The sequence below is a fragment of the Muscardinus avellanarius genome (genome assembly GCF_963383645.1).
Source record: "Muscardinus avellanarius genome assembly, chromosome: 11".
Taxonomy (NCBI): Eukaryota; Metazoa; Chordata; class Mammalia; order Rodentia; family Gliridae; genus Muscardinus; species Muscardinus avellanarius.
The window spans coordinates 63,593,445-63,615,073 of NC_137797.1; the positions used below are offsets into that span (position 1 = coordinate 63,593,445).

Below are 21,629 nucleotides of genomic sequence, written 5' to 3' on the forward strand. Positions count from 1 at the left end.
CTGTGTGTGGAGACCGCTGTGTTCTTCTTCCTCCAATCTCTGACCCAGAACCACTCTCCATCTCCCTCCTTCTTTCGCTAGATCTTGTTATTCACCCATCCATCTATCCATCCATCCAGTAGATATTTACTTTCTGCTCACCGACTTCTCACTTCCAGGCATGTCTGGGTCAGATCCGTGGGTCGTCTCTGACTCTAGTGTCAGGCCGAGCCAGTGGACAATCCCCCAGCGAACCCGCCGCTCCCTGTGGGCATCTTGACTCGGGACTCCAGAAGAAGGCAGGAGGCGGAGGAGTTCCTCTATGCCTCAGCTTGCCGGCACCCCCTCCTCCGCCGGTCAGGGGGTCCCAAGGGGAGGGGGCTCTTGAGCTGAGAACTGCTAATGAAGGCGCAGCCAATTAACGCCCGGGCCAGGGCTGGGGGCGGATAAAATTAGCAGCTAAGGCTGCAGGAGGAGCTGAAGGCGGGGGTGGAGAGGGTGGGCAGCTGGCTGAGAGGGGCCGTGTCTGCTGGCGGCGAGCAGCAGCTACGGCCCCGCCCTCCAAACCCGCGCTCATCCCTTCCCCCACCCCGTCATCCTCGTGCTCCCTCCCTCGCTCACCCGTCTGCAAACTCAGCGCCCACGAAATTAGGAAGGAAAAGGAAGATCGATGACTCCAGATGCCGCAAACACCGTCCCCCTCCCTCCCAACCTGCCACCTCCCTCCAGCCCCGGAGCTTAGCAGGTTGTCAGCGCTCTGCCTACGCCGGCCCCGAACTCCTTCCCATTCAGGGTCTTACACCCCCTTCCCCACGTCGTCCCCAGTAGCGCACTGGTAGTCCCCACTCAGGTCTAATCCCATCCTGTGTGCTGTAGCTTTTCTTAGCCCTCTGCAGGGAGGAAAACCTCCTACTCCGAGGGTCAGGCTAGTCTCTCAGATCCCGTCGGGGATGACCTGCGTGGTGCTGGCTCTGTCCGTCATTGACTCAGTTTCCCTGCCAGCCGCTAAGGGAGAAGGCCCTGACCAAGTCTCTACCAGACAGCAAGCAGCCCACACCTGCCCCCCTCTTCCCTACAAAGGTCTCACACAGCCGCGTATTGGATTTCACTTTATTTTGTTCCCTTCCCCGTCTGTTTTGGCGTAGAAAAATATCACCGAGAGGAAGCAGGCGGAGAGGGCAGGTGGAGCTGGACTGCAGGGACAGGAGGACTCTATCAAAGGGCAGGGGCCTGCTCAGGACTTCTGCAATGTTGGGTAGACACAGGGACAGGCATTCGGCAGGCAGAAAGGGATGGGGGCGGTTAAAGGCCTTTACAGTCACTCAGGGACAGGTTAGAGCAGGTCAAGCACTTAGGGGCAAGAAAGTCAGGGCAGGATGGTGGGGCCGGGCCAGGCGTTATTAAAGCTGCGGGCAGAGGGAGCGCCCAGCCCCGCGCCTGGGGCAAAAAGGAGATCCAGCGTGGGCGTGGAGACCCTGGGACTGCCTCCAAGCCCCGCCTATTCCAGGACTCGCTCTTTTCTCCACTTTAGGGTGTATCTGAGGGGGCTGCCCCAGCCTCCTGGGCACTCCCCAGATGGAAAAGGGGAGCCATGCCGATTGATGGTCCCCGGGAGGGCTGTATCCCTCCGCCTCACCCCCCCAGCAAGAGTGGATGCAGCCACAGAAGTGCGGGGTGTGGGGAGGGGTCCCGTCTAGGCAGGCTGGGATTTGGCGGGAGTTCAGGGCCGGGGCAGGGACATTATCCAAAGTAAGGGTGCTCGCTCTGGAAGTTATAGTCTGGGCACACTTTTTGCACCAGTTTGTAGTCAAAGCTGAGGAAGGAGACGAAGATACAGATGACTTTGAAGGGCTTGGCACAGAGCCAGGCGGCCTGGCTCTGCGTGTGCTCAGTGAAGCACACCTGCGAAGGGTCGTACAGGCATGGGCGGTGCTTGCGCGCACGGTTCGTCTTCTCGTACTCCACGTGGCAATTGAAGGCCCGCGACTCTTTGGGCCCGGGCACTCCCAGCGCGCCCCCAAGAGGGCCCGCCAGTGCGCCCCCGAGGGTGCCCCCCAGCCCCGGCCCCGCCGCGGCTGCCATCCCCAGAGGGGGCCCCAGCCCAGGAAGCACTCCCTCCAGGGCCAGTGTAGACTGCAGAGGGTGGGGGGCGCCGGGCAGCCAGACGCCCCCGAACTCAACACGCTTGGAGGGCGGCACGATACTGACACTGAGGTTGCCCAGGCTGGATGAGTTGTGGCGGAAATACACGCTGAAGGTGCCGTTCACGTGATCCACGATCTTGCCCGTCACTAGCAGCGAGAACTTGAGGGTATGCACCCGAAAGTAGAAGTCTCCCCAGCCGAAGATCTTTTTAGCGCGGGCCGCTTTGATGGACGGCTTCCTCTTGGTGCGCGGCGCGGGCAGCGCCCCGGAGGCGCCAGCTCGGGCCAGCGCCCCCGTGTGGTTGGCCGGCCAGGCCCAGCTCCAGGCCCCGGCTGCGCCCAGGCGGTCAGGAGACTTGTGCGCGGGGAGCTGCTGGCCAGCGGCGCCCCCGCCGGCCGTGGCAGGGCGCAGCTCCAGGTACTGCGGCCTTCCGGACTCTGGCATCTGGGCACTGATGGCCTGTGTCGGAACAAAGAGAAGGAAAGAGAGACGCTGGAATGGGCTCTTGGCCACCCAGACCTTTTCTGCAGCCCCCAGGAGGCAAAATGGACCTGCGCAGTGCTTGGTGGGTAGTTTGGGAGCATATGCGGAATATTTCCGCAGCCCTCTCAAGTGTATGGTCCTGGCCAAGTCACTTCATCGACCTGAACCTCAATTTCCATATCTCAGAAATGACCTGAGAATCTTTGTGTTCTCACAGTCCCCAAGCCAGTGTGGGTGTGGGTAGAGAGTGGGTCCTGGTACCTCTCCCAGAGCCATGTCCCTGATGGTTCTGAGCAATGGGCCAGGGAGGAGCTGACCACCTCAACATCCAGCATGCTCCTGGCTCCTGCCAGACTAGAGCCATCATCCCCAGCTCAGCTTGAATTGGTCTGCTGTTGTGCAGAGGGGCTGCTGAGCTGTGGAGGATAGTCCTGGTGCCATGGGTTGAGGCTTGTGGGCAAAATGGGCAACACTCCTGGTCCCTAGAGTTCCAGCTCTGGTGGAGGGCACCCAGAGGCCCTTCTTGGGGCTCGGAGAGGGCCGAGAAGCCGGCCTGCCCGCCCCACTGTCTCCGCAGGCGTCTCAGGTGGCAGCCGATCTGGGAGACAGCACGGGCGCGAGTACAAGATGGATCGAGAGGCGGGAGCGGCCGGGCCAGGCCCGGGCCATCAATTATCTGGGCGGTGTGGGGGGGTGGCCGGGAGTGAAGGAGACGGAGAGAGAGCGAGAGGAAGAAATATGGAGATGCCGCTCCAGCACGGGGAGCGGGAGGGAGAAGAGCCGAGCGTGTCAGAGTGTGTCAGTCAGCCTGTGCTAGCCGCCACCGCCACCGTGCATGTCTGTGTGGCCCTGACTGCCTGTAGGTCCCGTGGGGGAGGCAGTTCTGTGGTTGTGTTGCTGTTAGCTTGAAATGGCTGTGTGTGTGTCTATCTACCCGAGTAGCTCTGTGTACCTGCGCGAGCAGCTCCTGTGCATATCCATCTGTGGAGGTGTGCGTGTGGCTGTGTGATTCTGCGTGTTTTTGTGTGTGTCTGTATGCCTATGTCTTTCAGCCCAAAGGGGCTGTGTGTGTGTGTGTGTGTGTGTGTGTGCCTGCTTGTCGTGGCTGCATGTCTTTTGTGGCTGTGTGTGTGTGTGTGTGTGTGAGTGAGGCTGTGTGTGTCAGTGTGTGGTGGTGGCGGCTGTCCTGTTGTGTGTCTGGTTGGCTGTATGTCTGAACACGGTGGTCTGAGGGTGGCTGTGTGTGATGGTCTGGAGGTTGTCACTTTTCCTGTGCGAGTTCTATCATCCTCTGGCCTTGTGTCAAGCTCTAAAGCGGGTGTATCCACAGCGACAGAACAAGTATGGTCTAACTGTGTTCCCGAGGGTTGTGTGTGCATGTGTGGATGTGAAGTGTATGTGAATGGTTCATTGAGGGCACACTGCCTGCAGCTGAGCTCTAAGTAGATAAAGAGGCCTACCAGTATGGGTGTCCCCTCTGCTTGCACACACCCATGTGTGTACAGTGTGTCCACAAGGGACAGGGACAGCTGAGACAAGCTGCAGGGCTGGAATCTCTACCGCCTGGCCCCCGTCCCTGCAGCACTGCTGCGATCCCGGGTTATTAATGCTGCCGCCACCCGCTCGTCATACATATTTATCGCCCCCCTATTCCTCCTCCCATCCAGCCCTCCCCTCGGCCCAGGTGAGGGGGGCGGGGGCAGCCAGAGTGACTGACTCCGACAGACAGGCTGAGCTGGCATCTAACACCAAGGGATAGAGAAGGGGTCCCAGTGCACTGGGGGAAAGAGAAGAGGTTTCCCGGACAGAGAAGGCCAGGGGCCCTGAAGGTGGGCTTGATCCCTGGAAAGGGCATTGGATGGAAGAGGGAGAGGGAAGACTTCCAGGAAAAGCCAGAGGGTGGGCTGTTGAACTCTGACCCTAATCTCATCCCTCTGGTCCAAACCCCTGCCTCTTCCAGGAAAGTCCAGCCGGCCAAGCCCCTGATTCTATGATCCTGAAATTCCTCCAAGACACCTCCTCCTAGAACATCCCAGCACTCCTGTATCCGGCATCCAGCCTAGGACCTGGCCAGGGGTGGTTAAGTCCAGTGGATCTTAGGAGGCCAGGTTTGGGAGGAAACTGAGTTGGGCAGGAAGGGGTGACAAGATGCCCCCCCCACCTCTGATCCCAGACAAATTGCTGTCTGCTTCTGTGATCCTGGAAAATCCCCGGGCTTTGGGCACTTGCGCCCCCCACCCAGCTCGGGAGACAGCGGAGAGGAGAGGGAAGAGTTGGGGGGAGATGGCTGAAGCGACCTTGGGGAGGGGAAGCTTGGACAGGGAGCGGTGAAAGTCTGCGAGGAAACGAGCCGAGAAATGGGAACATGGAATAAAATAAAATCAAATCCTCCCTCTGGCTTCCTTGATCGCTCACACTCTCTCCCTCTCCTGCTCTCCCTCTTCCACCGTTCTCCCATCTCTCCCCCATCTTCTCTCACTCCCTTTCTGTCTCTGTTTCTTCTCCCACTTGGTCTCTAAGGTCCACCTTTGGGGCTCTGGTTCCCCTGCTCTCGTAGGTCTCCCCGTGGCTCTTCTCGTCCTTCAGGTTGTCATTTCTGGCAGTGGGGGCCAGGTGGTAAAGGAGGTCCCCTGGGCCTAGAGCCCCTCCCCTCGGGCTGAGGGCAGGGCCGGGGTGTCTGAGGAGGGGTCCCTCTCGCTTCAGAGCTGGTTTAATTAAGCTAATTGGGTGCGGTGACATTTGCGGAGGGGAGAGGCCAGCAGGCTGCGCAGGGGCGGAGGTGTGTGGTGGCTGGGGGCACTTCCGCAGGCTCCTCCGGGGCCCTTGCGGGTGGGAGCCGCGCCAGGAGCGCTTTGCCTCCAAGGCAGCGGGCCCACGCACCTGAGGGGAGTTGAGGCCACCTCTGGCTGCTGAGCAAACTCCATGGGGGGGCTCTTTGGGGATGGGACCGCGGGGAAGGAGTAGGGAGGATCGTGCCGGCCCCCCAGCCGCATTGCAGGGTGCGCCTCCCCTGGGCCTCCAGGCTGGCCGGTAGCTCCTACCCTGGCCGGCGGCCGATGGGTCAGGAGGAAGGCTCAGGCTTTGGCTGGGGGAGGGGGCAGCACCCTGTTTCTGGGTGGAACAATCCCCACCTGAGCTGGGGAAGGGAAAAAACAGCATACTGAGCCCGCAACTAGAAAGAGGGAGGGCACCACAGCCAGGGTGGGGTGAAGTCTGGCTGGAAACCAGGGACTGCATGGGGCGCGGGCAGCGGTGGTGGGTGGACAGCACAGGCTGGGGTGAGGACTGGGGCAAGGATGGAGCTAGGCTGGCACTGGAGGCTAGACAGGCAGCCCACAGGGTGCAGAGGGGAGACATGGGGACAGGGCTGAGGAGATCAGACATGGTGGACAGGCACTGGACAGAGAAACGGATGCGATGGAGTGAGGACCCGGGGGATGAAGATGGGTGGAGAACAGGATGGGAGCCGGAATGGGGACAGGGATGGCAAGTGAGGGGTGGGCCTGCGACGGCAGGAACGCAGCCGGGGCAAGGAATGGGCCATGGTCATGGGGACCGGGCGCAGCAGATCAGAAATGAGGAAGAAGGCTGGTTATTGGGCTGAAAAGGGAGTAGTGATGGATGCAGAGACTCAGGAGAGGGGGATGAAGGAAGCCAGTGGGGACTGGTGTGGGAAATTAGGGGCAAGGAAAGACAGACACAGGAGCTGAGGACAGCGGGACCGGCTTCGGAGGGGTCGGGCAGGTGGAGGGAGGACTCCTCCTCCCAGGCCTCCTGCCGCCGAGGGTGGGGTGGGCGCTGCCCTTGGGCCCGCGCCCCTCCCCCGCAGCCCCGCCTGCCGCCTGCCCGCGGCCTGCCGCGCAAGGCTCACCGTTATCTGAATTTTGATTTTATTTTATTTTATTTTATTTCCCTGCTTCCTAGAGCCGGCGCGGTCCCCCCGGGAACGGCCGCCCCCCGCCCCCCGCCCCGCGCCTCACTTTATTATTGCAATAAATGTGCCTATAAAGGCGCCGGCTCTGGGCGCGGTGGGGGGAGCGCGGAGCGGGGATGTAATTTCCCGAAGCCGGAGCCAGAGGGGGAGTGGGCGGGGTGGAGGTGGAGGAGGGGCGGCGGGGGAGAGGGGAGACTTGCCAATTTCCAGCGCTCAAGGCCGCAATCCCCGCTCCCCCATCCCCGCTCCGACTCACCGCTCACTCCACGACGCCCTGCGACGTCCCCTGCCCCGGAGGCCTAGGAACCCCTCGACCTGGCCCCTCCGCACTCACACCTTGAGTTACAGGGGCTCGGTCCAAAGTTGCCTTTCTCCTTGCCAATTACTCCAGCTCCAGCTCCACGGGAACCCCGCTTACCTGTTGGCTTCCAGGGTCGCCTCACCCCTCCCCAGTTACCCTACCCGGCCTCAGTAACCCTCCTAGCCTTGCTTCTGTCCTTAATACCTCACCCCTTTGTCCCCCACCCTGAGTCTCTGGCTCCTCACCCATCCCAACCTCTCAGTTCTCCTTCCCAGCCTGAGACCCCTCCCACTTGGGGTGTGGACTGCCCCCAGGCCCTGGCCTAAGGGGACTGTCACCACAGCCCCTCCCCTTTGTCCATGGCCCAGCTGCAGGCCCTGATTACCCCAAAGCCCTGCCAGTAGCTCTGGGCCCTAGCCCAAGCTGTGCGTGCCTAAGTGGCCCAGCCAGAGATTAACTGGGGGGCTAGAGGAGGTAAAGAGGTGGGAGGCAGTGCTGGGCCAGAGGCTGTGGCCAGCTCACCCTGAAAGGCTGGCTTCTGTCCTAATCTTCCTTGAGGCGGGAGAGAGCTGAAAGGTCCCACAGGACCCCGCCCCTGCCCTCCCCCAGCTAATTAGTAATTAGTGATTGGTGATTAGTGACTATTGATCGCCTGCTGCTTCTCCCAGTAGGCAGTTGTTTTGGCAAGGAGTGGGGGAGACAGAGACAGGAGGGAAAGGAGTCCAAGATTGTATGAGAAAGATCCTGAAGCAGCCCTGGCAGAGGGGCCAGAGCCCCAGAGGCAGTGGAAGAAGCCAGTTCCCAGGCCGCGAGAGAGGAGACCGGGAGCCCAGAGCCCAGAGCAAAGAGGCAGAGGGCTCCTTTAGGAAGGGTGGGTGGAGAAGGCAGCACTGGCACTGGCCGGCTGCGTCTGATGGTAAGGTTTTCCCAAAGAGCTTCTGGGGTAGGGGTGAACTGTTTCCACCAGCTTCTCACCCAGTGACAGCTTCACCTTTCTCCCACTCCCCAGCCTGGCACCAAGACATCCCTGAAGGCACTCACACATCAGACACACTCACTCGGATATATGAATACATCCCGGGGCTCACAGCCACAGGCTCATGTGCACTCAAAACCACAAGCACACAGATGTACACTCAGAAACCCCAGACAACACATGCATCCCCCCACAAGACTGCATCAGAGGCCCCGGGGTCTACACTGGGCACACACCTTACTCACAAGTCTGTCTGAGCAAGCAAGTAGGTGTCTGGACAAATACTTCTTGTACACACTTCCCCAAGCACAGTGATCGGCATTCACACACCCAGTGTGTACACATGCCACACACCAACACAGGTTCTCCCATGCACACAAGCTGAACTAAATGGCAGATAGCTCTCTCACTCTGACTCCAATACAGAGGGCCCACAGCTGCAGCTCACAACACACTCCAATAGATCCCATCGCTCATATCCTCACGCGCACTCTCCCTCAAGTCTCCACCAGATGTTTCATTCCCCTTCAGGGGGCAAAGGAAATTAAACCAGATCTGTCCACAGGGGAGTGTATTTGATGGGGAGAGAGGAGAGGAGGGGTGGGAAGGCAGGAAGAAGCAGGGCTACCTCTTCCTACCTCTTCCCCACCCCAGGGCCAGACCCCCTCCTGTCATCCTCTAGGGGCAGCAAGTCCAAAAGGGGCTCCTGCCAGCAGAGGCAGTTTTCATGGAGGGGGCTCCTCTGCCCACCCCCAGCCCCTCAAGGTCACCAGGTGGGGCTGGGAGAATTGGGGAGCTCTGTCAATAGCTTTACCTGGGCAGCCCCGGCCTTGCTGGAGTTGCTGGGGGCAACTGGGGTGGGCAGGAGGCCCAGGTATTGGAGGGAGAGCTACACCCCTTCTGAACTCCGTAGGGGCTCTGGTTGAGGCTCAGGGAGTGAGGGGTTAGGAATCCGCCTGCTTATCCCAAACTCGGTAGGTAGGTCATAGCTAGGATGCAGGAAACAGGCAAGTCCTGGGCAAGGGAGGCTGGTGGGAGGGGGTGGCGGCCAGGGCCTAGCGAGGCCCTACTGTGGGACATACACCACACATGGCACCGAGGGCTACACTGAAGCATGCATCTGCACCCACCCATGCAAGGCCAACATCACTGCCCTGGTGTGCCCTGGCACCGCAGCATGCCCATGTATGCGGGGCCCTGGTGATAACACCCAAGCCTGGCTTCCCTGGAACGTGCAGGCACACACTCTACACGGCCAGCACAGACAGCTCGCCGCGTCCAGGAGCCGAAGCCTAAGTTGAGCGGGGAGGCCCCATAGCCGAGGAACCCCCGGGAAGGGTGGGGGCAGGGAGGAGAGGTTCCCCTTCCAGACAGCACCCCCATCAGCGGCCCAGAGGGGGTGTGTCTGTGAGGTTGTGCAGGGGAGAGGGTGTCTCCGCGGGAAATGTGGCAGGAGACCGTAGCCAAGTTCAGCCGTGTCTGTGTGGGTCCGTGGGTGCGCGTGTGCCCGGGCCGTGTCTGCTCCGAGCAACGAGCCTACCTGGCAGGCTGACAGGTGCAGAGAAGAGAAATGGGAAGGCGAGGGTGAAGGGGCGGAAGGACAGACAGAGGCAGGCGAGCGAGGTTGGCGCGGAAAGCCGGCGAGGCTGACACCCGGCTGCCTGTCTGTCTGTCTCGCACTCCCGCTCTGTCTGGCGCGCTCGCGGGTCGCGCTTCGTCCCCTCCCCCGCCGCGCCCGCCGCGGGATGGGCGCGGGGCCTCCACCCGGCGCCCGTCCAGCCCTCGGCCAACTTGCGCCGGGGAGCGCCCGTCCTGCAGCCGGCAGGCAGTCTGTCCGTCCGCGTCCCCACGCCGCGCAAAGTTGGGACGCTCGGAGCTGGGGGCGGGGCGGGCGCACCGAGCCCTGGACTCGGGACCGGCGCCCGCCCCGCGCCGCCCCGGCGCCGGACCTTACCTTCCTGAGCAGCCATGGGCCGAGGAGCAGGAGGAGCCATTCCGGGAGCAGGCGCATCTTCCCGGGCTGGGCGCCGGCGGGGAGCGGCGGGCGCGGGCTGAGCTGGAGCGGCGTGGGGGCGGGGCGCGGGGGACAAAGTTGGTCTGACTCGCGGGGGCGGGGCTCCGGCGCGCCAATCCCGGCCGCGCCCCGCGCGCCCCCTCCCGCCGGCCGGGGGCACGGAAGGTGACTTTGACGGCACGCCCGGCACGCCCCGGCCCAGGTGCGCGGGCTGCGCGGGCGGCGGGCGGCGGGGGCGCGGCGGGGGCGGCGGTCCGGGCGCCCCGCGGGTCCCGGCCCGGGGCCGGCGAGGGCGGGCGGGCCCCGGGCGGCCGCCGCGCGGCGCTGACGGGGATGGATGGGCGCCCCGCGGCTCATTCGGCCCGGAGATGAGAATCATTGATCACGGACGGAAACCCCATCACGTCTGTCAATAGGGCTGACAAACGGCGCCCGCCGCCCCCCCCTCCCCGCGGAACCTCTGCGCTCTCGGGACCCCGGGCCCGGCCAGCCCGCCTTTGCCCCTCGGTCCCCCACGCCGCTGACCCTGCCTGGCCCGCGCGCCCCGAGCGGAGCTGGGCGGGAAGACCCGCTCGGCCACTGGCCACCTCGGGTGCATTCAATGTCCACTCCCTCCCGCGGCCCATCCTTCACCGCCAGCTCTTCCCCGTGTCCCCTTCCCTGTCTGTCTCTGTCCTTGCCTCTGTCCCCAGCCCCAGCCCTGTCCCTGGTCCCATCTCTCAGCTGTTTCTTCCCCAGCTCCCTCCTCCCTCCAGTCTCCGTCTTCCCTGCCCAGGGAGCCTTCAGCTGTCAGCTGTTGCTATGCGCCGAGACTGAGGTCGTGGCGTGGCCAACACCTAGACAGCCAGAGATAGCCACAGCGGAGGTAGGGAGACAGGCCCTAACCCCAGAACTGAGTAGCATGCTACACCACAGAGGTGAGCACACAGGCAGAGCAAGGAACATGAGACGCACACAGAGGCGCACACCTGGAGACACACTGAGACACAGAGAAGCTGGGTGTTGTGGCACACGCCTGTAATCCCAATACTTGGCGGAGACAGGAGGATTGCAGGTTCAATGCCAGCCTTGGCAACTTAGTGAGACTCTGTTTCAAAAAAAAAAAAAAAAAAAAAAAACCAGAAAGAGAGAAAAAGGGCTAGAGTATAGCTTGGGGATTCAATCCCTTAGTCTCACCACCTTGCACCAAGAGACAAGTACATTCAGTAGGGTGCTCAGGGCACTCCTCCATCTTGCTTTAGGAGAATATTCACAGAGATAGACACACAGGTGCATGTGGGCACTGGCAGTCCAAAGGACACACTGAGACACACACACACACACACAAAGAGGGGGAGGTGTGTCAGGGGAAGGACAGGGCTGCTGAAAGGATGATGCCCAGGGAGACCAGAGCCAGGAAGCAGGGACTCACGTGCAGGCAGGGCAGGGAGGAGAGGGACAGGTGTCAGGCCCAAGGACAGATGACCCCAACCAGAATTTGGGGTCCTGGAGCCAAGCACATAGACTGCATCGGCAGTGGGGGCACTTGGGGTACCTAGGACAGAAGGCCATCACCCAGGTCCTGCTCTCTGGAAGACCCCCCACATCACACCTCCTTTTGCTAGTCTCGGGTCACACGTTTTCTTTCTTACACATGCACACATGTGTGCCTTTGTGCGCATGGGCACACATGCACACCAACACACACACATATTACTCTTGTTTCTAGTTCTTTGCCTCTCTCCCCGTCTCTGAATCTCTGTCTCATTGGTTTGTATCAGCCTTTATCCTGGCTCTGCCCCCGTCTCTTTTTTTCTGTCTCTTAGGTTCTGGCCCACCTTGCTGGATGGGAATTTGGGAGGACTGCCTCCTGGTGGACCTTCTAGGTGGTCCTGGCCAGAAGAGGGAGGATGCTGACCAGAGGGATGTGCCTTCTACACGACAGCTGGGGACCCTTTCCCTCTGCCTAGGATCTTGAGGGATAGACAGAGAATCCGTGGCTGGGGGGGGGCACCAGATGCATGCTGGCAGAGGGAGGGGTGAGGGGAAGGGGCGGGTGGGAGTGGGGAGCAGGGAGAACTGGGGAGAGGATCTTGCTGACAGAGGGTGGAGGGTGGTGGCAGCATAGCCTGAGGGAAGAAGTGAGCGGCTGGGCTGGGGTCCCCTGCAGGTGCATAATTAGTGTGTGCTGGGTGGGGGGCTGTGATGGGTTTCAGAATAAACAGCACTGCAGGAGTATGGACGCCACCTGGTGGCATATGGGGCACAAGCCTCTCATTCAGTAATTAACAAGGACACTCCTTTTCCCCAGCAGGCTTGCTCCTTCCAAGGGCCCTGGGGTCTCCAAGCCAGCAAGGCAGTGGAGGATCTGAGATCTGTTTTGGAGAATGAGGTTGGAAATGGGAATCTCAGCCGGGTGTGGTGGTGCACGCTTGTGATCCCAGGACTTGGGAGGCTGGGACGGGAGAATCACAGGTTTGTGGCCAGTCTCAGTTACCTGGTGAGGCCCTCCACAACTTAGTGAGACCCCGTCTCAAAAATAAAAAATAAGCCAGGCGTGGTGGCACACGCTTGTAATCCCCTGCCTTAAGATACCCTGTTTCTAAATTAAAAAAAAAAAATAAAATAGGTCTGGAAGTGTAGCCCAGAGGTAGAAGGGCTTCCAGGAACCCCAGTACCACCATAAATAAATAAATAAATAAATAAATAAATAAATAAATAAATAAATGAATGAAAAAATAGGATCCCCATTACCACAAAAAGAAAGAATAAAAAATGGGGCTGGAGAGCCAGGTGTAGTGGCGCACGCTTAATCTCCACACTTGGAAGGCGGAGACAGGAGGATCAAGCAGGTTTGAAGCCAGCCTCTCTGGCTGAAGAGACTCTGTTTCCAAATAAAAATAGGTGTCTGCGAGTGTAGCCCAGAGGTAGAAGGGTTTCCAGGAACCCCAGTACCACACACACACAGAAAAAAAAAATGGGGCTGGGGATATAACTCAGAGATAGAGTGCCCCTGGGTTCAATCCCTAGTAGCAGCAGCAGCAGTAATAATGATGATGATGATGATGATGAAGAAGAAAAGGGAATCTTGGGGCTAAGAGGGAAGGGAGGGCTCTGTAGTTCCGAATAAAGAACTTGACCCATAAGCTTTTCCGAGGAAGAAACCAGAAAATGTCCTGAGGAAGTCAAGCCATTGAGGGAGGGAACGGAAGGCAGTGCTCCCTCCTGGGAGTTGGATAAGAGCTCTTCACCATTTTCAGACACCCCCCTGAGCTTGTATTTGCTTAGTCTTTATGAGGGGAGATGTCAACACCTCAAGAGCAAATGTGGGCTGGAGAGCCAGAGGGGCTCGTCCTGAAGGCCTGGGAAGTCTTCACAACCCACTGCACTCATTCCTTCTTGGGGGGATTTCTGTGTGAGATCACTTGGGGCAGGAGGGGTTGTAGTGTTCATGGTGATAATGCAGAGAAACACATTTTGGAGTGTCCTAGAGCCAAAGGAAGGAAACACAAGACCCAGACAGGTGAAGTCATCAGCTCAAGGTCATACAGCCAGGAGAGGCAGGTCTTCCTTGCCAAGTCCAGTGCCATCCTCGTCCCCTGCCACAGCAAGATGGAGAGGGAGGGGCTCTGGCGGAGGGCAGTCCTCGGGAGCTGAGCCTGCCTCCAGCGCGGAGGGGCTCCCTCTGGTGGCCGAAGCGGGCAAGCACAGCCACAACTCCCAGAGTCATTTGCAGGCAGACACAAGCGGCTTGTCTCTCTCTCTCTCTCTCTTTTTTTTTTTTTTTTACAATTTTATTTATAACAATATCTGTGTTATTTAGTTGTAAAGGAATTCAGCAAAAATTATTAAAACGTTCACGTCCCCAAAACGGGGCTGCCCGCTTGCCCTTCCTTGGTGTACCCCACCTCCTCCTCTTCCCCAGGGGAGGGGAGTGGGGAACTGTTACCAAAGAAAATTTCCAGCCCTGGGAGCCACAAAAGGGCACTGGAGAGGGGAGGGCCTGTCTGGGAGGGGCATTGGGCATAGCCATCTCAGAGGTGCCCCTAGAGTGGGGTCTGTGACTTGGAGTGACCTCCCCCAGGAAGACCTAAAAACTCCATTCTTTCCTATCTTGGCCAGAGCCAAACCTTCCAGACAGGGGAAGCAGAAATCTCCCCCTCCCCAGAACTCACCCCCAGAGACCTGGGGGGAGGGTTCTGGGGGTTGAGAGGGGAGAACATTGACAAAATGGTATGGGAGGGGGGCTGTACCACTGCTCTCCAGGGGGTGCGTGGAGGTGGGGACGTAGGAGGTGGGCTCCCTCAGACCTGTAAGCCACAGGAGCCCCCAGAGCCCTCCCTGCCCCCCAGGCAGCATGGGGGGTGCGGAGGAGCAGCAGGAAGGAGGAGAATAGGAGGAGATAATACTGTGCTCGCTTGCTCACTCACATATAAAAAGTAATTCCTTCATTTTTACATTTATACATCCGTAGGGCCAGGGAAGGGCTGGCTGGGGAGGGGCTCGTTGGAGGGCTTCTCTGGCAAGGGGCTCTCTGGGGGAGTCCATGGAGCAGGCCCTATGCCAAGGGGTCCCCCATCTCGTCCTCAGGGCCCCGTCCCAGGAGCTCTCGTTTCTCGTCTGTGCTGGCCAGGGAGTGGCGGCTGCCGTGTCCTCCCATGTAAAGCGTGGCATACACGGGGTTGGTGAAGTTGGTGGGCTGTAAAGGGACAGAGGAGTCAGGTGGGGCCCAGGTTGCCTCACCCACCCCCACCCATCACCCAACTTACCGTCCTTAGTCACCCCAAGCCCCCTTGCCCTCCCCTGCCTGACAGCTCACCTTGTCGGGGTCTAGGGCAAAGTCAGCGTCCAGGAGACCCCCGACGTCATCAGGCTCTCCGCCTTCGTACATCTTGTAGGTGGGGTTCCCGATCTCCACGTTCATGGCTCCATTGGTCATCCGCTGGTGCTGGAAGCCCTTTGCCCTGAGGAGAGATGAGTCTAAGGAGGCAGAGCTCCTGGCGGGGGGGGGGGTGTTAGGGGATAAGGCTGGGTGGCAGAGTAACAGCCCAAACTTTCCAGATTCCCAGGGGCTCACCCTCGGACTCGCCGCTTATACCAGAATACTGCTCCAGCCACTAGGAGCAGGAGCAGTAGCAACAGCAGAGGGATCAGGATGGAGGCCATATCTGGAGGGAGGGAGGGAGAAACTGAGTCAAAGGCTCCAGGTCCCAGCAGCCCAGGTTCCCACTCCAGCTCCCAGCAGCCCTGCCCCCAACCCCGCCACCTACGTCCAGGCTGATGTTGGCTGACATCCAGCTCCTCACACCGGGGGCCTGTCATGTGTGGCGGGCACCTGTAGGGAGTAGGGTAGAGCTCAGGGACCACGACCTGCACAGATGGTGCAGGGAACTGTCTGTGGCTGCAGGAGCCCCGGGTCCTCGCGCCCTGCTTTGGGAGGGGAGGGATGCCGTGTGTGCCTGGGAGGGACTCGCGCCCCGCTTTGGGAAGGGAGGGACGCCGTGTACGCCTGGGAGGGACTCAGGCCCAACTCACTGGCACTCGGGCATCATCTTGCTGTTCATGGTGCAGGAACCGCCATTGCTGCAGTGGCCAATGCAGGTCAGGCAGCTGGGGGCCACCCGGCCATCTGTGCAGCTGTGGAAGGAGTCAGAGGCTGGGGCTGGGCTGGGGCTGGCCAAGGGCTATCTGAGCTGCGGGGAGGGGGCAGGCGAGAGGGGCAGGAGGGGGCCGAGCTTGGAGGCAGGGCCCACTCACTTGCAGGTGACGTCTCCGGTCTGCTTGTTGACCACACAGGCTCCCTGGAGACAGCGGCTGCACTTGTTTACCTCGCACCTCGGTCCCTCAAAGTAGACAGTGCAGCGGCATTGCCGGGAGCCATCGGCAGCCATCTGGCATGTGCCAAAGTTCTCGCAGTAGCCAGAGCACTGCCCTGGTTGGGAGTAGAGAGGACGTGCCTTATGCCCCACCCTCATGGGTGTCCTCCATGGAGGGGCTGTGCACCTAACAGGCCCCCTTCCATGGAGGACTCCCACCTCCTGCTGGGTCCCAGGCTGCCCCCATGTCACAGGCTCCAGGGCACAAGGGTGTCCCTGAGCATCCTAACAGGGCCCTGCTTTTTCTTGAATAACTGATGCCGGGGGGCAGCGCTTTGCAGGCGGTGCCTACAGCCTGGGCCTGGCTCAGCTGCACACAGCCTCCCCTTCCAGGAGCTCCCCTTCCCCATGGGTCCTGGCTCCCCTTGTCCTCCCGCGGGGCTGATGGCTCACTCACGGTACTGGCAGCGGTCACCCAGGAAGCCTGGTAGGCATCGGCACTGGGGCTGGTTGCCCTGGTTGACGGTGCAGCTGCTGTTGTTGGCACAGTAGCCTGCACACACCTGCTGGGTGCATTTGGGCCCTGTGAAGCCCGTGGGGCACCGGCACGTGGGCATGCCTGGGGGGAGAGGATGTGTGAGTGGGGTTATGGCCTTGGGGACCACACGGCCCTACAGCAGAGGGACTTGGAGGACGCGGGTGGGAGGCAGAGACCAGAGGGACTGGATGCTGGGCTGTGGGGAGGAGGCCTGTGGTGAGGCTGAGTGAGGCCAGGTGGGCAGGTCGGGGGGCCGGGGACAGGTGAGGAGCAGCCCTGGCGGGGGCATACCAGAGGGGGAAGCAGCACAGGTGCCCCCGTTGCGACAGTGTTCCCAGCACTGGTCCAGCTCGCACTTGTCGCCTGTATAGCGGGGCTGGCAGCGGCACTTGGGCTGCCTACGGGCATTGAGGAAACAGCTGCCCCCGTTGAAGCACTGCAGGTTGCAGGTTCCAGGCCGTGGAGCTGCGGGAAGGGTGCCAGGGTGGGGCCAGAGTGAGGAGAGTATGGTGGCCAGGAGCGGAGGGTGGGGGAGGTCAGGGGCCATAGGGAGGAGGCCTGGGGGTGCAGGATGCGCCCCAGGAGGGGTGTGAGCATACCATCTGGAGGGGGTGTTGGAGAGGGCACAGGCACACAGGTGCCGTTGTCCAGACGCTTCCCGTTGGGACAGGTGCAGACGGGCCCGCTGGGGCTCAGCAGACAGAGCCACTCACACTTCTTGCGGTCACAGGGGTTGGTCACTGCGGGTATGGGGTGGGTGGATGCTGAGCAGGGCCCTTCCCTGAGCCCCATGGCCCAGGACGGTCCCCTTCTTGCCAGGCCCTGAGGTTAGGCTTGGAGGCCCAGTGCCCTTGTGGCCTCCCCTTCCCCACCCAGGGCTTTCCCTCTCCCCACCTTCAGGCTGCTTGTGCTGATGGTATAAGACCACGTCGGAGGCGTGGCTCAGGCCCCCTGTCAGGTTGACCAATGGGCTGTGTCCAAACTTGTGGATTTTGAAGACACGATTATTGATGTAGGTGACACCGTAGATGTAATCCTCAAAGACGTCGATGCTGAAGGGGTGACTGAGGCCTGGGGAGCAGGTGGAGTCAAGTGGGGTCCGAGGAGCCTTGGGTCCTAGTCCCATTCTATAGGATAATGGTCCCCACGACTCCCAGGCATCTCAAATGCAATACACCAAGCCAATCCATGTCCCTCCCCAGACTTTCCTATTCCTGCAGCCACTACTGGCCAAGGGTCTCATCACCCCATGACTTCTGGGGTCACTGGTGGCTTCTGCTTCCTCTCCCCACACGTGTCAAGTCCCTACTACCACCCCCAGCCCTCATATAACTTGACAGTCGCAGAGTGAGTGAATGGACAGGGGGCAGCAAGGTGCTGCGGGGGAGGCGGCCCTGTGGAGAGGGAGGGGCCGAGGGCAGGGCTGGGGACGAGGCTGCTGCCGGCCCTGACCTCGTTTGCTGTCCGCAGCCACAATAGGGTCTGTGCCATTGAGCCGGATGCTGCCAATGACTGAAAGCTTGGCGTCCGCCCAGTACAGTCGTTCATTGTGATAGTCCACAGCCAGGCCTGGGGGAGGCAGAGGGCGCTGTGAGGGCTCAGCCGCCCACCGCGGGCCCGGGGAAGAAACCAACTTGACTCGGAGTCCTGGGCAGCGCCACTCACTCTGCTCATGTGACCCCTCCTGATCACCAGGCTGGGGAAAGTGTCCACAAGCCCCCCACCCCATCCGAGGTCCCAGCCCCCACCCCCCAGCTTGTGGGTACTGGGGACTGAACCCAGGGTATTCCACTTTGAGCTATATTCCCAGACCCCCCCTTTTTATGGCACTAGGGATTGAATACAGGCATTCTACCTCTGAGCTCTATCCCCAGCCCTATTCTATTTTTATTTTGAAACACAGTCTCACTAGATTGATGAGTCTCACTACTTGTTGGGGCTGTCCTTGAATCTGTAATCCTCCTGTTTCAGCTTCCCAAGTACTAGGATCTCAGGCATGTCTCACCATAGCCGGCCCCAGCTCTTTTTAATTTGAAACAGGGTCTTGAAAGATTGCTTCATTAAGTTGCTGACGTTGCCCTCATACCTGCAATCCTCCTCTCTCCGTCTCCCAAGTACTAGGGTTAGAGGTGTGAGCCAGCATACCTGCCCTGCCTAGCTTTTGTGTGACTTTGCAGCGCTGGCCCCAGCCAGCCTGTCCTTCCCACACCCTGCCCCTGCCCCACAGACCTGTGGGCCACTGAATGTTGTCCTGCACCAGGGTCTCCCGAAGAGTCCCGTCCATTGCTGCCGTCTCAATCTTGGGGTGATTCCCCCAGTCTGACCAGTACATGGTGCTAGGGAGAGAGAAGGTGTGAGAGTGGGTTCGACCTGAGGGCCAGAAGAGGCAGCCCAGGGTGGGAGAGAGACTCCTCGCCTGGCACAGGGACTGCTGGGTATTGGGAGGATGGAGGAGACTTTTTTTTTTTTTTTTCCAGTACTGGGGACTGAACCCAGGGGCATTCTACCTCTGAGCTATACACCCAGCCCTAATTTTTATTCTTTACTGTTTTTGAAATAAGGTCTCACTAAATTGCGGAGGGCCTTACAAATTGCTGAGGCTGGCAGCAAACCTGCGATTTTCCTGTCTCAGCTTCCCAAGTACTGAGATTACAAGCGTGTGCCACCACGCCCGGCAAGAAGACAGCTTCTGACCACATTAACAATCTTCTACTAAATCCATAATGCACTGAGCCAGAGCTGCCTCCTGGAGCCGAGGGGAAACCCAGAACTTGACTGCTCATGACAGCCAGCCAAGGGAGGTTGGGTGCCTACCAAGCAGGCCAGCTGGGAATCCCAGGCAAAGGCAGCACAGGAGAGGGCAGGCCTGGGGGCCGCCTGGGAGACCCCAGCACTCCAGGAAGACTGCCCTCAGGCTGGTCTGGGAGGGGACAGGCAAGCCTGTGGCTGCTGGGTCCCTGGCCCGGCCCAGGGGCCTCCTACCACCAGCCCAGAAGCCCCCCAGGTCCCTTGCCCACCCCCTCAGCGGGTCCACCACGATGGCGTGGGGCTCGTCAATCATGCCCGAGATGAGTGTCTTGCGGTTCTCGCCCTTCATCTGTGCCACCTCAATCACATCTCGGCCGGAGTCAGTCCAGTACACGTTCCCGGCCACCCAGTCGATGGCGATGCCCCTTGGCATCTTCAGCCCTGAAATCTGAACGGGGAGGGTATCTCAGGTTCAGGATCCTGTCTTCCTGCCCATTACCCCCAGCCCTGGGCCTGCCAGCCCGTCCCTGTGAGAACACCTCCCCATAAAACAGCCAGTCCCAGCTGGAAGGAGACTCAGCGGACAGTTTATGTGCCAGGCTTGGAGCGCTCACATGTTTTTCCAGTTAATCATACTAAAAAAAGCCTATGAGAGCCAGGCACAGCGGCACATATCTATAATCCTAGTACTTGGGAGGCTAAGACAGGAGGGCTGCAGTTTAGAGGCTAGCCCATGGTAATTTAGCAAGACTCTATTTTTTTTTTTTTTCAGTACTGGGGATAAAACCCAGGGGCAGTCCACCTCCAAGCTACACCCCCAGTCCTATTTTTTTATTCTTTAGTTTGCAACAGGGTTTCACTGAGTTGCAAAAGGCCTCACTAAGTAGCTGAGGCTGTCTGTGAACCGTGATCCTCCTGTCTCAGCCTCCCGAATGCTGGGATTACAAGCGTGCACCACCATGCCAGGCATTGTTGTTGTTGTTATTATTATTATTATTCTATTGGGTGCTAGGGAACGAACCCAGGGCCCCATGCTTGCTTACCCCCAGCCTGAGAGATATATTATTATTTTTTTGTATTGGGTGTTGAACCCAGGGGCATTCTACCTCTAAATTACTCCTCAACCCCTTTTTATCTATCATTTATCTATCTGTCCACCTATCTATCCATCTATCTATCATCTATTGTACTGGGGATTGAACACAGGGTCTTGCTGAATTGCTAAGGCTGGCCTTGAACACGTAAGCCTCCTATTTCAGCTTCCCAAATACTGGGATTACAGGACCGTATCACCATGCCCAGCTCCCTTTTTACTTTTAATTTTGATATAGTGTCTTGCTAAGCTGCCGAGGCTCTCACTAAGTTGCTGAGGCTAGCCTTGAGTCCTGTGATCCTCCTGTCTCAGCCTCCCAAGTTTTGGGATCATGGGCATTGCCACCATGTCCAGCTTGGAGATAGGTATTCTAAGTAAGGCCCAGAGAGGTCAGCGTCAGCCGGCCAAGATGGACACAGGTGTGGAACGATCAAGAATCGCGGGCTCTGAGCGAGGTCACTCTGCCTGCTGCCTTGGCCGCCCGGTGGTGGAGCCGCACGGACATTCCACTGCTGTCTCCCTGTGGTCTGTGCCTGAGAGCATCAGCCTCGCTGCCCTTGCCTCGCAGTCACCCTCATCCCCTCTATTGGCCTTTTCAGATTCTGCTCTGGCCTGTCTGCTCTACGGAGCTCTCCACCCACTCCGTGTCAGGCTGGCACTCACATTGAGGTGGGTGACGGCCCGGTCGATCTGTCTCCGGTGACGGTTGGAAGTGGTAGGAGGTGCAGCAGGTGGCAGGCTTCGGTAGGAGATGGTGCCCGTGTGCCAGTTGGTCCAGTAGACACGGCCAGCCTTGACGTGGACATCCATGGCGTCGATGCGGACACTCTCATCGCCTTGGAAGGCCTGCTCGTAAGCTGAGTGTGGGTGCCCAGGGAACAGGCTGCGGATCTCATTGTCGTCAGCAATGTACAGGACCTGGTACTCTGAGCCTGGAAGGCAACAGGTTGGATGTTGGGTGGGGTGAAAGACTGGGGCAAGAGGCCAGGCCTGGCACCGAGAGGCGCCTGCCCTCCAGGCCAGCTTCTTTCCCTCTGGCAGTATCCTCTCTCCTGATCAAACCCCCTGCTCCAGCCAGGAGCAGATGCTCGTCCTCCCAGAGCTGGTCCTGAGGGCTCCAGCCTCAACCTAGAACGTACTCCTCTCCTCCCGGAGCTGGTCTAGTGTGACCTGCTCCTCCAGAAACCTGCCCTGCCTCTCCAGCCTCCAGAACTTCTGCCTCCTTGTGGCCTCTAGGGGACATTACCACACTCTGCTACATGCTGCCGGATAAGCGCTTGGGGCACGGTACATGAGTGTATGCGGGGTGTATGCGGGGTGTATGTAGACCCATTGTGTGCACATGAGTGTTTTCACACAGGCACATGGAAGATGCAGGTGTGCATCAGAGCCTGTGGAAAATATGCAGGTGGGAGCCGGGCGTGGTGGTGCACACTTGTAATCCCAGCATTTGGGAGACTGGGACAGGAGGATGGTGGTTCGTGGACAGCCTCAGCTACTTTTTTTTTTTTTTTGGTGGTACTGGGGTTCCTGGAAGCCCTTCTACCTCCAGGCTACACTCCCAGACCAATTTTTTTATATTTTTTTATTTGGAAACAGGGTCTCTTAAGCGAGCGTGGCTGG

The 21,629-nt window shown here is 59.6% G+C and overlaps 2 protein-coding genes across 2 annotated transcripts in view; both read right to left on the reverse strand.

The window, feature by feature from the left end:
• Positions 1-1,719: 1,719 nt before the first annotated feature.
• NXPH4 (neurexophilin 4) lies at positions 1,720-9,829 on the reverse strand (the record flags this gene model as incomplete). The annotated part of the gene is made up of 2 exons (XM_080705797.1): positions 1,720-2,583; positions 9,773-9,829. The coding sequence occupies 2 exons, from the start codon at positions 9,827-9,829 to the stop codon at positions 1,720-1,722; spliced, it is 921 nt and encodes a 306-aa protein (XP_080561923.1).
• Positions 9,830-14,369: 4,540 nt separating this feature from the next.
• LRP1 (LDL receptor related protein 1) overlaps positions 14,370-21,629 on the reverse strand; it is a gene marked incomplete at its 3' end in the record, with an annotated part of 91,998 nt that continues 84,738 nt past the window's right edge. The window contains exons 76-89 of the mRNA XM_080704840.1: positions 20,670-20,938; positions 19,183-19,361; positions 18,395-18,501; positions 17,618-17,734; positions 17,060-17,236; positions 16,765-16,905; positions 16,457-16,630; positions 16,085-16,246; positions 15,569-15,743; positions 15,347-15,448; positions 15,082-15,146; positions 14,889-14,979; positions 14,631-14,775; positions 14,370-14,510 (exon numbers count right to left, since the gene is read on the reverse strand). Of these exons, the coding sequence (XP_080560966.1) occupies positions 14,370-14,510; positions 14,631-14,775; positions 14,889-14,979; positions 15,082-15,146; positions 15,347-15,448; positions 15,569-15,743; positions 16,085-16,246; positions 16,457-16,630; positions 16,765-16,905; positions 17,060-17,236; positions 17,618-17,734; positions 18,395-18,501; positions 19,183-19,361; positions 20,670-20,938 (2,045 nt within the window). The remainder of the gene's footprint in view (positions 14,511-14,630; positions 14,776-14,888; positions 14,980-15,081; positions 15,147-15,346; positions 15,449-15,568; positions 15,744-16,084; positions 16,247-16,456; positions 16,631-16,764; positions 16,906-17,059; positions 17,237-17,617; positions 17,735-18,394; positions 18,502-19,182; positions 19,362-20,669; positions 20,939-21,629) is intronic.